The sequence below is a fragment of the Mustelus asterias genome, chromosome 27, assembly GCF_964213995.1.
Source record: "Mustelus asterias chromosome 27, sMusAst1.hap1.1, whole genome shotgun sequence".
NCBI lineage: Eukaryota > Metazoa > Chordata > Chondrichthyes > Carcharhiniformes > Triakidae > Mustelus > Mustelus asterias.
In genome coordinates, this window is record NC_135827.1 from 15,444,987 (window position 1) to 15,465,914 (window position 20,928).

General features: G+C 46.9%; 1 protein-coding gene across 1 annotated transcript in view; it reads left to right on the plus strand.

Annotated features, from left to right (window-relative positions):
- Positions 1-20,928, plus strand: part of LOC144479894 (hepatic and glial cell adhesion molecule-like) — a 60,421-nt gene that overhangs the window by 24,174 nt on the left and 15,319 nt on the right. The window contains exons 2-3 of the mRNA XM_078198932.1: positions 16,373-16,714; positions 19,228-19,509. Coding sequence (XP_078055058.1) covers positions 16,373-16,714; positions 19,228-19,509 — 624 coding nt within the window. The remainder of the gene's footprint in view (positions 1-16,372; positions 16,715-19,227; positions 19,510-20,928) is intronic.

The following is a 20,928-nucleotide window of genomic DNA, read 5'->3' on the forward strand; positions in this document are numbered from 1 at the left end:
CTGAAGTGAAATGCATGTAAAGCAAAGGCAAGTGAAGTAAGGTACATGCTGATTCCACACAACATTTACTGTGAGAGCCGTGTGCTCCCTCTGTGTCCAATGTGTAAAGATTCCTTTTGTTTCAACGTTTGTTTAAGAATTTTCTATAAGTCTATTATGAAATATTCAGTGTGTATTAAATATATTTAATTTTATTCATGGAATCATGATTAGTGAATAAGCCTGATTTCAATCTTGCCCACTGGGATGAAGTGGGGCCATTCACACGGCCCACTCAGTAGCCGAGCAATGACCGTGGCACAGTGGTCAGCACTGCTGCCTCACAGCACCAGGGACCCGGATTCGATTCCCAGCTTGGGTGACTGTCTGTACGGATTTTGCATATTCTCCCCGTGTCTGTGCGGGTTTCCTCCGGGTGCTCCGGTTTCCTCCCACAGTCCAGAGATGTGCAGGTTAGGCAGAGTGGCCATGCTAAATTGCCCCTTAGTGTCAGGGGGACTAGCTAGGGTAAATGCATGGGGTTATGGAGATAGGGCCTGGATGGGATTGTAGTTGGTGCAGACTCGTTGGGCCGAATGGCTCTTTCTGCACTGTAGGGATTCTATGACGTAAAGGTATTGTGGATGACTCTCAGGAAAAAGGCCCCAAATATTTTTTCTTTTATTTTTGTGGGGCCAGAAGGTGTAGGAGCACTCCTCCTGACTCAATAGAGTTATTTTGCCCCACCAGCACCACCCCCTCTCCCCACAACAACCAGCGAGTAACAGCAGCGTGCCCATCCAGGACCTGCAGCTCACCAGTGGCAGCCCCGTGAAGGCCGAATCGGAAAATGGTGTGGGTCTCACTGACACCAGCTTTGGATAAGTGGCATGACCACTCCGCAAACCCGTGCCTGATCATGGGTGCTGCAAGATCCTTCCCATACTCTACATGGAGAGCATATTGTGCTGGCACACTTAGCTATGGTCTGGAATAAAGAAATCAGAGATCGAGAAACACAATTAGGTTGACAAAGTGATAGAGAGAAATGATGCAGAAATTCAAATCAAATATATTAAAGTACGTTGAAAAAGAAATTAAATTATATGATTGCAGAGGAATTGTGAACTATTTGGTGTTACTGATGTTCACTGTGTTGAGGTTTCGCCATACATTCCATTATCCCCGTTCAATCAGTTTTTGTGTTGAGGGTGTGACACAGGACAGAGAGAGCGAGTGCAGTTTCCGCAGGCGTGTGACATTGACTTTATTTACTCCATGGCAAGAAGGGATTGCGACTTCAAGAAGAGGAGATGTGTAATGAAAGGTTAACAGGCACAGACATTGCAATATCAACACCGAGCTACTCCCTGTTCTATGCAGCCCCAGAGAGTTAATGGAACAACATTGTTAGCTGGTGGAACATTGCAACCCCTAGAGTTATTGTCCTGTGCGTTAGCATGTTCACTGAGCTGCTTCCAGCACTTTCTACACTACAGAAACATTGCTTTTCAAGGGCTACTGTCTAATCAGAGCCAAGGATGAGAAATGAGCCCAGTGAAAGGAAACAGCAACGCTGTTTAATGTACATGCCAGCCCTTTCAAACTCACAAACTGCTGCGTTCACCGGGTGAGTGTACACTTCCTCATCTCCCCTTTAGCTAATCCCTTCATAATTATTTCCTGTCATTCATCCAATGAATTTCACAATATTGATCTGACTAATCAATCCGAGCCCATTTCACAAAGTAATAAAGTTTGATTTAAAGTTTATTTATTTATTAGTCACAAGTAGGCCTACATTAATTAACACTGCAATGAAGTTACTGTGAAAATCCCCTAGTCACCACACTCCGGCTCCTGTTTGGGTACACTGAGGGAGAATGTGGCATGGCCAATGCACCTAACCAGCATGTCTTTCGGACCTTGGGAAGAAACCGGAGCACCCGGAGGAAACCCACGCAGACACAAGGAGAACATGCAGACTCCATACAGACAGCCACCCAAGCCGGAAATCGAACATGGGTCCATGGCGCTGTGAGACAGCAGTGCTAACCACTGTGTCACTGTGCTGCCCCAGAGTGTCCATGAATTTCCTGTGTAAAAGAGGGGGAGATATTGGTCCAGTGTCCTTTGCTGACTGGATGTGTCTTTCCCACATTGCTCTGATCAGCTTTCTAACAAAGTCAGTCCTAGCTGAAAAATGCACCTGTGCAGCTGAATGCAGCCCTTCCCTAATGCGTCATTGCTCTGATTCTAAGCCTTCTGTTCATCTCTCCACCACTCGACGCAGACCATTTCAGCCCTCCCACCACCCACTTAATCCTCTCTACCTTTAAAAATTTTATCAAGACTCATCTCTTCGGTCAAGCTTTGAGTCTCCCTTCCCAATCTTTCTCTTCCTGGCTCAGTGTTGTAATAAGTCGAAGGCGACTCAATGAAGATGAGGTACAAAAGTCTTTATTGCCAATAAACAAATAATTATATTTACAACAGCGTCAGTTAGAATAAACATGCAACTGGACACTACTCCAAAACATTGTTTCTTGCTCTTTTTAATTTTAAAAGTGTCACGTAAATGCAACTTGTTGTCTTCAAGCAATTGTGCTGGGTTATGATCATAGAATCATTATAGAAAATCATGGAGACTCTCCAGTGCAGAGGATTCGGCCCATCGAGTCTGCACCCACAACAATCCCACCCCAAGCCTTAACCCCACACATTTACCCCGCTAATCCCTCTAATTTACACATCCCGGGACACAATTTAGCATGGCTATTCAACCTAACATGCACATGTTTGGACTGTGGGAGGAAGCCGGAGCACATGGGGGAAACCCAGGCAGACACGGGGAGAACGTGCAAACCCCCACACAGACAGTGACCCGAGCCGGGAATCGAACCCGGGTCCCTGGAGCTGTGAGACAGAGTTCCTCTCAGTTAAATATGTTGCTCGCACTCACTGACCCAGTTTGCGGATGAAGGTTGGTCTCTTGAGAATGATACCAGAGAGTTGCCAGTGTCCTTGTCACCGCCCAATTCTGCAACTTTGGAGGAGGAGAGAGGAAAATGGAGGATCTAGGGATGTAGTGAAGAAGTGTTCCAAATCTTTGGGAACCATTGGTTAACCACCCCGCTCCCCCCCCCTCCCCCCCCCCCCCCCCCCCCCCCAACCACCCCGACACACGCACGCACATACACACACATTGGGTCACCATCCCACCACAGTCTTCAGGGCTCACCCCGCCCCTCTCCAAACCCCACCTCCCCCACGTGCTGACATCGGGGCTCTCTCTCCGCTCTATGCCTCCCCATCACACATAAGAGGAACCCCCTCCCTTCCCTTGGAAGAGTCTAACCCCTGCCAGTGGCCCGTTAGCACTACTCGCTTCATGTTCTCTTGTGGCACTGCTGCTTTAATGAGCCACCTGAGAGGTGCCCACTTGGCAGTGCCCCTTTGGCAGTGCCCACTTAGCATTGCTCCAGGGGGCAATGTCAGCCTTGTCATTCAATCCCCGGGGCTTCCAGGCTTTTGGAAACTAGTAGTGATTTGTACTGGCATGATGTCACACCGTGGGGGGTGGAGGGGGGGAGGGGGAGGTGGATACATTGTGGGTGGTTGCTAGGGAGTAAAACCCTTTGATTATATTCAAATTTATTTAAATTTAGGGGAATCAAGTCCACACCCTTGCTGGGTGTGAACATGATGACATCACAGGCGGTGGGGGTGGGGAGGCGCCAGGGGGATTGCGCTGGTGTAAATCCCGTTTTCACTCTCTCGTGGGATTTAGTGGCCATTACGGGATTTGCACCCACGGCACGGAGAGTGAGCCACTAGACCCAGTCCAAAGATGTGCGGGTTAGGTTGATTGGCCATGCTAAAACTTGCCATTAGTGTCCTGAGATGCATAGGTTAGAGGGATTAGTCGGTAAATATGTAGGGATATGGGAGTAGGCCCTGGGTGGGATTGTGGTCGGTGCAGACTTGATGGGCCGAATGGCCTCTTTCTGTACTGTAGGGTTTCTATGATTTCTATTCTATGATCGCACCCGTTAATCCTATTTCTCTCCACAGACGCTGCCAGACCTGAGTTTATCCAACATTTTCTGTTTTTATTTCAGATTTCAGTATTTTGCTTTTACTTGTCATCATTGTTGTTTGTGGGAGTCTGCTGTGCAAAAATTATAGAATCCCTAAAGAACAGAAGGAGGCCATTCGGCCCATCGAGTCTGTACTGACCACAATCTGACCCAGGCCCTATTCCCGTAATCCCACACATTTACCCTGCTAATTCCCCTGACACTAGAGTCGATTTAGCATGGCCAGTCAACCTAACCTGCACATCTTTGGACTGCGGGAGGCAACCAGAGGAAACCCACGCAGACATGAGGAGAAAGTGCAAACTCCGCACAGTCACCCAAGCCGGGAATCAAACCCGGGTCCCTGGCGCTGTGAGGCAGCAGTGCTAACCACTGTGCCACCTCTGCGGTCTGCGTTTCCTATACTACAGCGATGGTAGAACTTTTATGTATTTAATTGGGTCCAGAGCACACTGGACATTCTGTGATCCTGAAAAGTGTTAGATAAGTACAATTCTCCTTTTCTTTGTATTTTGTCTTCACCCTATTGTCTTCACTCACATTCGCTGGACAATGATTAATAATGAATACCTGGGAGTGGCTTGAACCTAATCCAAAATCTGAAATGGTTTATGGTAAATTCACGTACAATTCTGCCGAAAGTGCTGACGATAGGAAGTCTTCCTGAATGCACTTACGATGAGTATTGTGTCAATTCTGGGCACCACATTTCTGAAAGGCTTCAGTGAGGGCGCAGAAAAGATTTACAACAATGGCTCCAGGGATGAGGAACTTCAGTTACGTGGGTAGGTTGGCGAAGAAGGAGTTATTCTCCTTAGAGAGGAAAAGACAGAGAGCAGAGTTGTTAAAGGCGGCACGGTGGTTAGCACTGCTGCCTCACAGCGCCCGGGACCTGGGTTCTATTCCAGGTTTGGATCACTGTCTGTGCGGAGTTTGCACATTTTTCCCGTGTCTATGTGTGGGTTTCCTCCGGGTGCTCAAGTTTCCTCCCACAGTCCAAAAGACGTGCTGGTTAGGTGCATTGGCCATGCTAAATCCCCTAGTCGCCACACTCTGTGTACCCAAATTCTCCCTCAGTGTACCCAAACAGGCGCTGGAGTATGGTAACTAGCGGATTTTCACAGTAACTTCATTGCAGTGTTAATGTAAACTTACTTGTGACACTAATAAATGGACGAAACTAAAGGTGATCAAAAATCATGAGAGGTCTAGACAGAGTACATAGGTACATTGGCCATGCTAAATTCTCCCTCAGTGTACCCGAACAGGTACCAGAGTGTGGCAGTAACTTCATTGCAGTGTTAATGTAAGCCTACTTGTGACTAATACATTAATAAAATAGAGGAAAACTATCCTCGTTGGTGGATGGGTCGCGAATTGGGGGATAGCAGTTTCAGGTGAACAATCAAAGATCCATGAAAGGATTAGAAAAAAGCCCTTTTTGGCAGAACGTGGTGAGGATGTGGAAAGCACTGTCTGAGGATGTGGTGGAGGCTGATTCAATCATAGCTTTCAAAAGGGAATTGGGTAAGAACCTGAAAAAATAACCGGCAATGGGAAAGGCTGGTGAGTTGGACTAGCTGAGGCCCTCTTGCAGTAAGCTAGCACAGATAAGATGGGCCAATTGGCCTTCTTCCATAACAAAAACAGAAAATGCAGGACCAAGTGTGGTCACCCAGACTCGAAACGTTGGCTCTATTCTCTCTCCACAGATGCTGTCAGACCTGCTGAGATTTTCCAGCATTTTCTGTTTTTGTTTCAGATTCCAGCATCCGCAGTATTTTGCCTTTATTTGGCTTCCTCCCATGCTGTAACTATTCTATGGTTCTATGAACAAAGAACAAAGAACCAATAAAATTACAGCACAGGAACAGGCCTTACGGCCCTCCAAGCCTTCACCGACCATGCTGCCCAACTTAATTAAAATCCCCAACCCTCCCGGGGACCATATCCCCCTATTCCCATCTCATTCATGTATTTGTCAAGACGCCCCTTAAAAGTCACTACCATATCCGCTTCCACTACCTCCCCCGGCAACGAGTTCCAGGCACCCACCACCCTCTGTGTAAAAAATCTGCCTCGTACATCTCTTTTAAAACTTGCCCCTCGCACCTTAAACCTACACCCCCTAGTAATTGACTCTTCCACCCTGGGAAAAAGCTTCTGACTATCCACTCTGTCCATGCCTCTCATAATCTTGTAGACTTCTATCAGTCTCCCCTCAACCTCCGTCGCTCCAGTGAGAACAAACCAAGTTTCTCCAACCTCTCCTCATAGCTAATGTCCTCCATACCAGGCAACATCCTGGTAAATCTTTTCTGTACCCTCTCCAAAGCCTCCACATCCTTCTGGCAGTGTGGCGACCAGAATTGAATGCTATATTCCAAGTGCGGCCTCACTAAGGTTCTATAAAGCGTCAACATGACTTGCCAATTTTTAAACTCAATACCCCGGCCGATGAAGGCAAGCATGCCGTATGCCTTCTTGACTACCTTCTATACCTGCATTGCCACTTTCTGTGACCTGTGGACCTGTACACCCAAATCCCTTTGCCTATCAACACTCCTAAGGATTCTGCCATTTACTGTATATTTCCTATCTGTATTAGACCTTCCAAAATGCATTACCTCACATTTGTCCGGATTAAACTCCATCTGCCATCTCTCCGCCCAAGTCTCCAACTGATCTATATCCTGACCTATATCTATATCTATGGGCAGATTTTTCAGATGATGGTTGATTTCCTGCCATCTGTCTGCAATAATCCAACCCCGCTGATCTGGCTGCCTGCAGCCATTAAATACTCCAAAAAACCACTCATTGCCTGAGAGGGGACTTCTGCCCCTCACTTGGGTAGAAGTCCCGCTTCAGAGAACTGCCAGCCATTCTGATTGGCCAGCAGAACTGTTGTCCCAGCAACGCCAGGGGCAGCAGTGGCCAGGACTGGAACTGCAAACAGTCTCAAGGCTCTGAGTCTCAGAGTCCAGGAACAGTTAAGTGCTGGGGTCCCAGGGTGGGGAGGGGAAGTGAGGCCCAGGGAGCTGGTGGTGGTGGTGGGAGGGGGGGCTGTGGGGGTTGGGGGGGAGATTGATAGGAAGGTCTTGATGGAGGGACAAAGCATTTGTAGGGAACAGACCTGCTGGGAGGCTCAATGTAGGGGCCCATTTCCAATCTGTGACCCAAGCCGGGTGCCCTGCTGGGCCTTCCCGGCCCCCGAACTCTTCCCATCAACCTCAGAATTGAGGCTGGGTGGGAAACAGACCCTCAGTGGCCAATAATTAACTAAGGCGACGGTGAGCAGGCTTGGTCTCACCTGGTCCACATAAAATTGCAGGAAGATGAAGGCAGACCACTTGGAGAATTTCACGTGTCCACCCAGCCTGGAACCTTGCTAGTCAAGGAGTAGAAAATTCTGTCCTTTGATTCTACAGGTGTGGGCTGAGACAGTGAGTGGTTACAAACCATTCAACTGCAGGGGCACAGTGGTACAATGATTAACACTGCTGCCTCACAGCGCCGGGGACCCAGGTTCAATTCCCGGCTTGGGCCACTGTCTGTGTGGAGTTTGCACCCTCTCCCCGTGTCTCCCTGGGTTTCCTCTGGGTGCTCCTGCTTCCTCCCACACTCCAAAGATGTGCGGGTTAGGTGGATTGACCATGCTAAATTGCCCCTTAGTGTCAGGGGGACTAGCTAGGGTAAATGCATGGGGTTATGGGGATAGGGCCTGGATGGGATTGATATTGGTGCAGGCTCGATGGGCCGAATGGCTACAAAGAACAAAGAAAATTACAGCACAGGAACAGGCCCTTCAGCCCTCCAAGCCTGCACCGACCATGCTGCCCGACATAACTAAACCCCCAACCCTTCCGGGGACCATATCTCTCTATTCCCCTTAAAAAGCCCCTTAAACGTCACTACTGTATCCGCTTCCACTACCTTCCCCAGCAACGAGTTCCAGACACCCACCACCCTCTGTGTAAAAAATCTGCCTTGTACATCTCCTTTAAACCTTGCTCCTCGCACCTTAAACCTATGCTCCCTAGTAATTGACTCTTCCATCCTGGGAAAAAGCTTCTGACTATCCACTCTGTCCATGCCTCTCATAATCTTGTAGACTTCTATCAAGTCGTCTCTCAACCTCCATCGTTCCAGTGAGAACAAACCAAGTTTCTCCAACCTCTCCTCATAGCCAATGCCCTCCATACCAGGCAACATCCTGGTAAATATTTTCTGTACCCTCTACAAAGCCTCCACATCCTTCTGGTAGTGTGGCGACCAGAATGGAATGCTATATTCCAAGTGCGGCCTAACTAAGGTTCTATAAAGCTGCAACATGACTTGCCAATTTTTAAACTCAATGCCCCGGCTGATGAAGGCAAGCATGCCTTCTTGACTATCTTCTCCACGAGCGTTGCCACTTTCAGTGACCTGTGTACCTGTACACCCAGATCTCTCTGCCTATCAATACTCTTAAGTGTTCTGCCATTTATCATATATTTCCTATCTGTATTGGACTTTCCAAAATGCATTACCTCACATTTGTCCGGATTAAACTCCATCTGCCATCTCTCTGCCCAAGTCTCCAACTGATCTATATCCTGCTGTATCCTCTGATGGTCCTCATCGCTATCCGCAAATCCACCAACCTTTGTGTCGTCCGTAAACTTACTAATCAAACCAGGCTTCCTTCTGCACTGTAGGATTCTACGATTCTAGAAGGTGCACACTTGTGAATGCCAGATAGCATCAGGCTCGGCTGTGAAGCCCATGCAGTTGAATGGTTTGCCACCGCTCACTGTCTCAGCCCACACCTGTAGAGCTGTCACTGGGTCAGTTAAGGGCAGAGCATGTGGAGCCTCAGAAATATACAGACATAGAAGATCTCCGGTAAAGGAAGAGGATTTTACAGCTCGGGAGTCTTTCTCGGTGCGGAACTGTGACCATACTTTCACTCGGCAGCCTGTGATTTTCCTCCTCATTGAGATGAGGGAGGAAAACTGAGCAATACAAACACAGGACTCGACATTCAGATATTCCCTTCACAAGAAGAGGAGAGAAATTTACAAAGCAAGCTACCAAAACGGAAAAGAAATATTCTTGTAAATGATTATTACAGAAAGTATATTGAGGCACTGGAGATAGAACAAAATAGAAATCAGCATGATAGCTGAACTGATTATAACTATCGGGAAAGGCTGATAACATTTTCTCTCCAGGGAACAGACTGAGGAATGGCCTGAAAAAAGTCTTTATAAATTTGAAAGGGCTAATAGGGTAAATAAGCACAGAGAGGATGTTTCCACTTCTGGTGTTATCCAAAATCAATATGAGAGTCACTAATAACTCCATTAGGGAGTTTAGGAGAAATTTCTTTATCCAGAGAGGTAAATAAGTGGAACCAAAAGAGAAAAATGCTGGAAAATCTCAGCAGGTCTGGCAGCATCTGTGAGGAGAGAAAATAGCTGACGTTTCGAGTCCAGATGACCCCAAATACACAACAGTATCGTAATTCAGTAATTGAAACAGTAGTATTTTTCAGTAAGAGCACAATTAGCTGTTGATGTTACGATCCAGTTTCAGATGAATCTTGTAGCCAGTTTCCTCGGACTCGAAATGTCAGCTCTTTTCTCTCCTTACAGATACTGCCAGACCTGCTGAGATTTTCCAGCATTTTTTCTCTTTTGGTTTCAGTTTACAGCATCCACAGTACTTTGCTTTTATTAGGTAAATAAGTGGGATCTGTTGTCAGCTAAGAAGTAGCCTAACTGATTAGCATAGATACGTTTAAGGGGCGAAATGGTATTTTGATTGGGTTAGAGGGAAAAAGCGGAAAGAGGTTCAAATGTGGATGAGTGCAACTCCAACAACACTCAAGAAGCTGGACTGCATCCAGGACAAAGCAACCTGCTTGATTTTTATCCGATCCACCACTTTCAACATTCACTCTTCCACCACTGACACACAGTGGCAGCTGTGGGCACCATCTACAAGATGTGGGGCAAGTCGCCAAGACTCCTTCGGTAACATTTTCAAACCCTCAACCTCTACCAAGTGGAAGGACAAGGGCAGCAGATACAAAGGGACGTTACCACCTGCAAGTTCCCCTCCAAGTCACGCACCATGTTTCGCTGTTCCTTCATTGTCGCTGGGTCAAAATCCTGGAATTCCCTCCCTAATTGTACTGTGGATGTACCTACACCACATGGGCTGCAACGGTTCAAGAAGGTGAGTCACCGCCATCTTGTCAAGGACAATTAGGTGATGGGCAATAAATGCTGGATTAGTCAGTGATGCCCACATCCTGTGAAAGAATAAATTTACAAAAACTTCTATTTGTTTTATTGATTATATTCCACCATAATGTTCCCATTCCATCTGTCCTGAGCAGTTTTAGGTCTCGGATTTGAATTTCACTAGCGCCGGGCCCTGATTTTCCACATTCAGTTTACTGACCAGCATATATACCCACCCAGTGGAAAGCCTGGTGAACTTACATAGTGATGGCACTTAGTTTGCCAGTTATAATGGATAGAAGCGACTGCCGATGCCAAGGAGCACAGCTGCCAACCAGCTCTTTTCAATTTATTCAACTTGATTGTGTTTGGAGAAACTTCGATGAGGGAGGCTAATTTCCTCATTGCTCAAATGTGACCTTGTGGAGACATGTGTTTGCAAACCATGTCATGTTAACACAATAGCGTCCTGTCACTCTAGCAGCTGGTGACTGGAGTGCTATTGTGAAATGATTATAATGGGATAGACATAGAATTTACATCATGGGCCTAACTCATCTACACTGGTGTTAGTCTCACTTGAGCCTCTTTCCACCCCACTTCATCCAACCCCATCTTCATGTCTCCTTATTCCTTTCCCTAAGGGCGGCACGGTGGCACAGTGGTTCGCACTGCTGCCTCACAGCGCCAGGGACCCAGGTTCAGTTCCCAGCTTAGATCTTTGTCTGTGTGGAGTCTGCACATTCTCCCCGTATCTACGTGGGTTTCCTCCAGGCTCTCCGGTTTCCTCCCACAGTCCGAAAGATGTCCTGGTTAGGTGCATTGGCCATGCTAAATTCTCCCTCAGTGTACCCGAACAGGCACTGGAGTGTGGTGACTCGGGGATTTTCACAATAAATTCATTGTAGTGTTAATGTAAGCCTACTTGTGACTAATAAATAAACTTTAACCTGCTGTATCTTGTACCTAAACGCAGCAATGTTATTCACCTAAATTACTTCATGGTAATGAGTTCCGCATTCTAAACATCCTCTGGACAAAGAGGTTTCTTTGAATTTCATATTTATTGGCAAGTCTCTTATATTTATGATCTGTCAGTTTGGTCTCCCCAGCAAGAAGACAGATCCTCCCTATATCTACCTTATCAACTCCTTTCTTCATTTTAAAGACCTCGATCAGGCATCCACTCGGCCTTCTCCTTCCTGGAGAAAAGAGCCACAGGCCGGGATTTCCCAGTCCCGCTGGTGGTGGGTGTTGTCGTGGGCGGAATGGGCAAGTCCCACACACAGACTTCTCAGTCTCTTCTCCGTTCTGTTTTCATCCTTGTGAACCTTTTCTCCACCTTCTCCCGTGCCTCGATACCCTCTTTATAAAGTTTATTTATTCGTATTATAAGTAGGCTTACATCAACACTGCAATGAAGTTACTGTGAAAATCCCCTAGTCACCACACTCCGGCGCCTGTTCGGGTACACTGAGGGAGAATTTAGCACGACCAATGCACCTAACCAGCATGTCTTTTGGGTTGAAACCGGAGCACCCAGAGGAAACCCATGCAGACATGGGGAGAACGTGTAGGTGCCGCACAGACAGTGACCCAAGCCAGTATTCTCACCTGGGTCCCTGGCACTATGAGACAAAACTTCTCCGTAACTGAAGTTCCTCACCCCAGTTCCATTCTAGTGAATCTTCTCTTCACCCTCTCTCTGTACCCTTTTACTATCCCTTTACCAATTTATTCAGAATTGCCCAGAATTACAATGAGGCATGACCGCTAAGTTATTAAAGGTTTAGCATAACTTCCATTAGATGATAATAGGAAATCTTTTTGCTTACAAGTTACTTAATCAGTAATCTTCAGCTTGTAAAACAGGAACAAATCTCTGCCTAACAGCACTTGCATCATCTGAACTGCAATGGTTCAAAAAGGCATCTCATCACCCCCATCTCAAGGGCAATTAGGGATGGGCAATATATGCTGGCCGAGCCAGTAACTTCCCACATCCCTTGAATTAATTTTTTTTAAAAAAGAAATCTTGTATTTATACAGTAAAATAACAGCAAAATACTGCAGATACTGCAGGAATTCTGAAATAAAAACATAAAATACTGGAAAAACTCAGCAGGTCTGGCGGCATCTGTGGAGAGAGAAACAGAGTTAACACAAGTCCATATGACTTCTTCAGAACTGTTCTTCTGTCTCTCTCTCTCCACAGATGCTACCAGACATGCTGAGTCTTTCCAGCATTTTCTGTTTCTATTGCACTTATATAGCCCCTTTCAGCTACTAAAACATCCCAAGGCATTTCATATGGACCTCATCGGGTTGTTGAAAGAGGTAGGCTTTAAGAGTGTCTTAAAGGAGGAAAGAGATGAAGGAGAGCAGAGAGATTTAGGAAGGGAATTCAAGAACTTAGGCCCTATTGACATCGCAAAGGCCGGTGGAGCAATGCAAATCAGATTGGTTATCACCTGGTTAACCAACATCAAGGCAATCTGGTGGAGGGAATATTTACCTTCACTATTTGGATTGTGATCTGTTAGAATGGACCATCTGCTCATTAAGGAATCGATCGATTTCCATCTTCAGTCAATCCATAGGAATGAAAAGCAAGATGTAACGGGTATTACATCCACTCAACCAGATCACAGTCCAGTTGAATGTGAACATTATGCTGGATAGATATGCCTGGAAACTGCCTCTTGACAGCAGACTGGTGGGAACAATGCTTCAGGCAGGATATGAGACCCTCCTACCAGCTACCACTCCTCTCCTCTTTACTACTTCCCTTCTGCCTGACTATTCCCCCCCCACATTCTCCCTCCCAACCCCTGATGATCTTCTGAACCCTCCAACTAACCTCCTGACCCCTGACTACACCCTCCAACCCTTGACTAACCCCCCACCCTTCTACCCTCTCCTAAAATGATCTGACTGTGATTGCCACTCCACAGAAGTTCTGTCCCTTTTAATATTAAACTCAACTAGTCTCGTCCCTAATGAAGGACACTTAACAGGTTTGTGTTATTAAAATTAAAATTATTATTGTTTTCAACAGCTACAGAGTGAATTCTTTCTCACCCACAAATAAGAAGTGTCTTGATTTAATTTGATTTATTATTGTCACCTGTATTGGGATACAGTGAAAAGTATTGTTTCTTGTGCGCTATACAGGCAAAGCATACCGTTCATAGAGAAGGAAGGGAGAGGGTGCAGAATATATTGTTACAGTCATAGCTAGGGTGTAGAGAAAGATCAACTTAATATAAGGTAGGTGCATTCCAGACGTCAGCAGGAAAAAGCTGTTCTTGAGTCGGTTGGTACGTGATCTCAGACTTTTCTATCTTTTTCCCAATGGAAGAAGGTGGAAGAGAGTATGTCCGGGGTGCATGGAGTCCCTGATTATGCTGGCAGCTTTTCCAAGGCAGCGGGAAGTGTAGACGGAGTCAATGGATGGGAGGCAGGCTTGTATGATGAACTGGGTGTCGTTCACGGTCCTTTGTAGTTTTTTGCGGTCTTGGTCAGAACTGGAGCCATACCAAGCTGTGATACATTGGGAAAGGATGCTTTCTATGGTGCACCTGTAAACGTTGGTGAGAGTCGTAGCGGACATGCCAAATTTTCTTAGCCTCCTGAGAAAATAGAGGCATTGGCGGGCTTTCTTAATTATAGCGTCTGCATGGAGGGACCAGGACAGGTTGTTGGTGATCTGGACATCTAGAAACTTGAAGCTCTCGACCATTTCCACTTCATCCCCGTTGATGTAGACATGGGCATGTTCTCCACTATGCTTCTTGAAGTCAATGAGTATCTCCTTCGTTTTACTGACAATCTTACACACTCAACTCCTGCATTTAAACAGTTATCACATCTAAGGTAAAAACAGAGGTTTACAGAGGACTTTAACCCATTGCAAAACAGCAAATATCATGTAAAAAATTAGTTAGGTAATTGCTCCAATGTTTATGATATCTGTGAGCAACTGAAATAAATTTAATGGCCTATTAAGGCCAGTTAACAATGCCCCCCAGCACCCCCCCCCCTCCCCCCCTCAGTCCCTTGGCATCAAGGACTAGGCAAGCTGCCCGGAGACTTCCTCGGGGTGGCAAACCTCGGGGGGGGGCTTCAGGCAGGATTTGATGCACCACCCCCCCCCCCACACCTGTTCAGTGATGGGTGCTGCCTAGGCTAGCCCATGGGGCAGCCCCTCCCCCACTACTGTGATGGCCTGGCAGCTGTATGTGACCACTTTTAAATTTTAAAGTTTTCAAAGATATCAAGAAGGCACCTCAAGATAAAGGTGGAATACAGCAGGTTTCAGCTCCTCTGAGCCAGTGGCCTTCTGTTGGCATTCCCGATTTAGTCCTGACGTCAGGGCCCTAAAGGCTGCAGTAAAATGCTGCCTGATGTGTGTATTTTTCAATTGCTGGTTGGTAATGTTGGTATTCCATCGTTTAGGAATGAATTAATGAACATATCTGACCATTTGTTCACAGAGCAGCTGAGCAAACAAGATCCATTGTAAACTGCGGTTCAAGATTGACAAATCAGTGTGGCTGATCCCATCTACAAACAGCAATGTAGCCTTAATAGTGTGTTGTCTTTCCAGCTGATCAGTGGCTTTCTCTGTCTGACTCTGTCGGAAGAAAGTGTCTCAGTAACAAAGTGTGTATTATGTGCATTCCCCCAAAAGGAAATGGACAAGAACTGAAAGATTGAACTGCTGTTGAGTCCACTGGATTAGTTATTTCTAGCAAATTGGATGTTTGAAAAAGGCGCAGTGGGTAGTGTCCCTGCCTCTGAGCCAGAAGCTCCAGGTTCGAATCCCACCCCAGGGCTTGATGGCCAAGGAAGGGGTATTCATAACGCGGTCAAACAAATTGAATATCAACTTGCACAATCCTTCCAAACACGCCAATAGCTGGCAATAACAGCAGGAGAGACTCCTGGTCAGCCATACTTGATGTGGAGTGGCGCCTCTCAAGCTATAAGCCCCCTGGTGGCAGACTAGCAATCTGTTGCAGGAATGACTAGCTATGGAAACAGACAAAAGTCTGCCTTAGTGCATCACTCGTTGCGGGAAGAGAATTGGAATTGGAATTGGAGCTGACCTCCTGGCATTTTACCTAATGATGGTGCAGTATACTCTTTTGTTCTGTAAATTGGTTTTATGAATCATTTAAATGTAAGTAACTCTTATCAGTACATTAGCTGGGACAAAAATATAATGTTATGAAATGTTCTAACTGCTGGATTGTTGGTAGATAAATAATGGCCATCCTACAAGCCCACCATTGAGCAATTTACCATGATGAAGGGTAATTGTTAGATCCAGGTTACAATAGCTACATGGCAGAGGTTATTACATGGAACTCTCCAGTTATAGGTTTATGGGAATCACCATTAAGCCTTTTGCATCAGAAGAACTCTGAACCGAAGCACTTCTTTCATTTGAAGGGTAAAAAGTTTATTGAAAAACTTCAGGAATCACACGCCCAGGGATTGAATGCCCACTTAAGGGCCTCATCCCACTGCTGCTGGTATTAACCCAGCGGGTGGCAGACTCGCCAGGCAAGGAGCACAACAAGGAAACCCTGGTGAGTTTGATTGTGAGTCCCTGGGGTGGGGGGTGTGAGTCCCCTGGGTGGTGGGTGGGAGCTCCTGGGATGGGGGTCCCATTTTCAAATGCACTCAGTGCCTGATATTGGGGAACTTGGCACCATTTTATTTTAAAACCCTCTCTACTCCCCATGAAACCAATGTCAATTGTTGGAAAAACCCATCTGGTTCACTAATGTCCTTTAGGGAAGGAAATCTGCCATCCTTACCTGGTCTGGCCTACATGTGACTCCAAACCCACAGCAATATGGTTGACTCTTAAAATACCCTCTGAAATGGAGGGTAGTTAGGGATGAGCAATAAATGCTGGGCCCAGCCAGTGATGCCCACATCCCATAAAAATGGATTTGAAAAAATAGACAGCTGGACAATCCAGTCCCAGTTCTGATTTTCGGCTGAAGACAATCCTTGCTTACGGTTTCGATCTCATTATTGTTTCAGTGCCAGTGGACGGAGTGAATATAACGGCACAAGATCACACCGCACACGGCATCGTCGGAGGGTCGGTTTTGCTTTCTATACATTACACAGCCAGCAGTTCCGAGACTCCCGTCATCCAGTGGCAGCTAAAGAGAGACAAGCCCATCCCTTTGGTCCAGTCCTTTGGTACTCGCATCCTGGGAAAGCTACGGCCAGAGTACAAAGACCGCATCGTGATCTTCCGCAACGGATCCCTGTTGATCCACAATTTACAGCCAACTGACGAGGGGATGTACGAAGTGGAGATCGCGATTACTGACGATGCCTCCACGGCAGTGAAAACCCTCAATTTGACTGTTGATAGTAAGTGTTCCGGTCGTCAGGCTGTCTGTGCACCCATATTCTGATTTGAGCTGAATTACTTTCCAGCTGCCACCCTCCCCTCCAGTTTCCCATTCTGCTTTCCCAAAGAAACCAATGTGAACTGTCCATAGTTTCACAAACACTGGCCCCCACTCTACCAAATATCAAGTCTGATGTGAGTATGGCCTACTCTTGCATCTAGTTTCTATGTTTCTCTTCCTTCAGCTGAAACAACACTCTGAAAGCTCTGTGAGTTTCAGAGCATTGTTTCAGCTGAAGGAAGTGAAACATAGAAACATAGAAACTAGATGCAGGAGTAGGCCATTCGGCTCCTTGAGCCTGCTCCGCCATTCATTTTATCATGGCTGATCATCAAATTCCTGATCCCCCTTCCCCCCATATCCCTTGATCCCTTTAGCCCCAAGAGCTAGATCTAATTTCTTCTTGGAAATCTCACAATATTTTGGCTTCAACTACTTTCTGTGATGGTGAATTCCACACAATCACCCCTCTATGGGTGAAGAAGTTTCTCCTCACCTCAGTCCCAAACTCCCTAATCCTCAAACTGTGACCCCCCTAGTTCTGGACTCCCCCACCATCTGAAACATTCTTTCTGAAACCACCCTGCCTAATGCTGTCAGCGAGGAGGGCAGACTCAGATATTCCTGATGGTGTAGAGATATCTACTGGGTGTCCTGGATAGGTCTTATCTCAACGGATTCTGCCCACACCCAAGTAGAAGGAAAAACCAGAAAAAACGGGGAAATAAGAATACTGGTCCAAACTGTTTTTTTCCTATTGGGATATTATGAAATACAGCTTCTATGGATGGAAAGGAAGAATGAAAAATGATTTTAATTTACATACAGGCAAAGGACAAGTCTGATTTTCCCCATTTCTAACTCAGGGACAGTGTAACTGATTGTAATGCCTACCTGTGACTGGCACTTGCCAAATCAGCTTAGACGGGAGATCAAACTTGCCATCTTCCTGTTCAGAATGGTTCAGCTGGGCACTCAGGCAGTGCCGAGTTACCTGGACCTGACTGGGGGACTTGAGTTGTGATTAGTGTGCTTGGACTCATAGGAGCAGTTGGCTCCATAGCTCAGCGGCTAGAGTTCTGGCCTTGTAAACTAAGGGTCATAAATTCAATTCTCACTGGGGCCCATGATCTAGCATTTTTTCGATGGTACTACGCTGGATAGAATGGCAAGCTGTGTGATGGACGCAGAAGCTGGAACGAGGTACAGACAGGTTTGGTGAGTGAGCAACAAGGTGGCAGATGGAGTATAATATAGGATGTCAAGTTATGGGGTGGCATGATGGCTCAGTGGTTAGCACTGCTGCCTCACAGCACCAGGGACCCGTGTTCAATTCCGGCCTCGGGTCACTGTCTGTGTGGCGTTTGCATGTTTTCCCCATGTCTGTGTGGGTTTCCCCGGATGCTCCGGTTTCCTCCCACAGTCCAAAGATGTGTGGGTTAGGTTGATTGGCCATGTTAAATTACTCCTATTGGGAGTTAGCAAAGTAAATACATGGGTTATAGGGATAGGGCCTGGGTGGGATTGTTGTCAGTGCAGGCTCGATGGGATGAATGGTCTCTTATGATGGGCTGAATGGTCTCTTATGCACTGTCTGAATTCTGTTCTATGAAATGGGTTCTGGTTTCTGCTCCTGACTCACAGGCTGTGATCCTTATTGTAAAATACAGATGTATGGACACCAGCTGAGGACAGGATTGGGTTTCTGAGTCCTTGGCGTTGGAGTCCATTTATGATTAGAGAGGCAGCCAGAAAGAACCAGCAATATATTAGAATGACGAAAGGACCAGCCTACATCCTGACTTCACATCCACCAGCAGTAGCACCAACACAACATGAGGAAAGAGTTCATAGAATCACAGAATCCCCAGACTGCAGAAGGAGGCCATTCGGCCCATTGAGTCCACACCGACCCCAATCCCACCCAGAACCAATCCCCATAAATCCATGTATTTACCCTAGCTAGCCTCCCTGACACCAAGGGGCAATTTAGCACAGCCAATCCACTTAACCCGCACATCTTTGGACTGTGGGAGGAAGCCGGAGCACCCATAGAGGAAATCAACGTAGACATGGGGAGAATGTGCAAACTCCACACAGACAGTGACACGAGGCCAGAATTGAACCCAGGACCTTTGCATTGTGAGGCAGTCCTTGGTGCTGTGAGGCAGCAGTGCTAACCACTGTGCCACCATGCAGCCCCAACTTTAAGGAAGGAAATCTGTCGATCTTACCTGGTCAGGCCTACCTGTGACTCCGGGACCACAGCAATGTGGTTGACTCTTAAATGCCCTTGGGGATGGGCAATAAATGCTGGCCCAATCAGCAATGCCCACATCCCATAAACAAATAAAAAGATGTATCTTTTTGCATCTAAATTCATGTGTCTTAGGATATGTTGTTGAGTTAAAGGTGGTTTAAAATGCAAGTTTCTATTGAATCGCTTGTCTGTTCTCTCCTTGTGTTATTCAGTCCCTGTGACAAAGCCCGTGGTGGTGTTGTCATCCTCCACAGTACTGGAACTGAGTGAATACGTCACGTTGAACTGTTCACATGAAAATGGAACCAAGCCGATGTACACATGGCTGAAGGGAGGGAAACTCCTGGACGATGATGAAAGGTTCTCTCTGTCCAGTGATCAGAAGACGCTGACTATCACACGGGTCCACATAACCGACGATGACCTTTATAGCTGTACAGTGGAAAACCCTATCAGCATCTCTCGAAGCGCTCCAGTCAAGCTGACTGTCTACAGTAAGTACAATCTCTAAGGGGCACTGTGAAGAACAGTAGGAAATAATGTGTGAAAGTGGGATGGTATACACAGAGGCTGGGAAGTTAATGGAATTCACAGAGGAATCATAGGGAGCAGTGTAGGATAATTATAGAAGTAACAATGATATTGGCCCGGGCAAAATGAGGCCTGGGTGGGATTGTGGTTGGTATAGACTCAATGGGCCAAATGGCCTCCTACTATACTGTTGGGATTCTATGACTCAATGGATTCTATGATTCTATACACGGATGAAATAATGTGGACAGTTGGGTGCAATGGGACTTATAAAGGAGATATTGGGCCTGATTTTACCATTTTGATTCTAGTGCTGGGCAGACTTGAAACTGGGAGTGTTTCAGATCCGACTTTTAGACCCGTTCTTAGGCGCCCCCATACGCACTCTGCCTGAAAAAAAATCAGTGATTCCGAATCGCGTCGCAGAAGCCTGTGGACGGGGCTTAACGCACCCAAAACCCTGCAGTTCCAATCGGAGCCTTCAACTACGCATGCACAGTAAAAAAATAGAAAAACATTCCCCTGGCTCTTCGCTCCCGGGCCGGATAATGCCTCCCCCTTGGCCCCCACAGACATTGCCCCACCCTCACAACATTATTGACCCCCTTATCCCCCCTCCCCCTGCTACCCAGACTGATCGCAGCCCTCTGCCCCCCTCCCCCCCACCAATCACACGCAGAGTGGCAGCGGACCCCCCTGCCCCCCATCAATCGCACGCAGAGTGACAACAGACCCCCTCTGCCCCCCCGCCCCCTGCCCCCCTCCTTCAGAGAGTGATCTGACCTGCCTCCCTCCCTTTGCTCCCTACACCAGAGAGCATGTGACCCGCCTTCCTCCCCCCCACCAGAGAGCCATCTGACCCACCTCCCCTTCCTCCCCCCACCAGATAGTGATCTGACCCACCTTCCTCCCTCCGCCCCCCCCACCACCGATCTGAGTCAGAGAGCCGCTGGAAGCTCTGAACTTACCTCCTCAGAAGTTGGAGAGCCTGAATCGAACCTTTGCGGACCATGTCTGTTTTGTGCCGAATCTGGATAGGCGAACGCGGTGGTAAAGGGGGAAATGCTGGTAAAGTTAGGTGTCCAGCCCATTAATTCAATTTAAATGCATTCAAATACAGTTAAATTGCTGTCATGCCCGTTTCGGGCGTGGTCCTGATCGCTGCCACTTTCAACCACTGGCAAAGCGGAGGTGGTCGCAGATCGCACTACTCACCTCACGCCCAACTTTACCAAGCTTTTGTGCCCGACAATGGGCGCGACCTGATGGTAAAATCAGGCCCATTGAGTGGAATGTATGCAGCAACAGTGACTGATCCAATGTTACACTATTGCTCCAAGTTACTATTACTCCAAAGAGGTTAAGTGAGGATAAGGTTATTG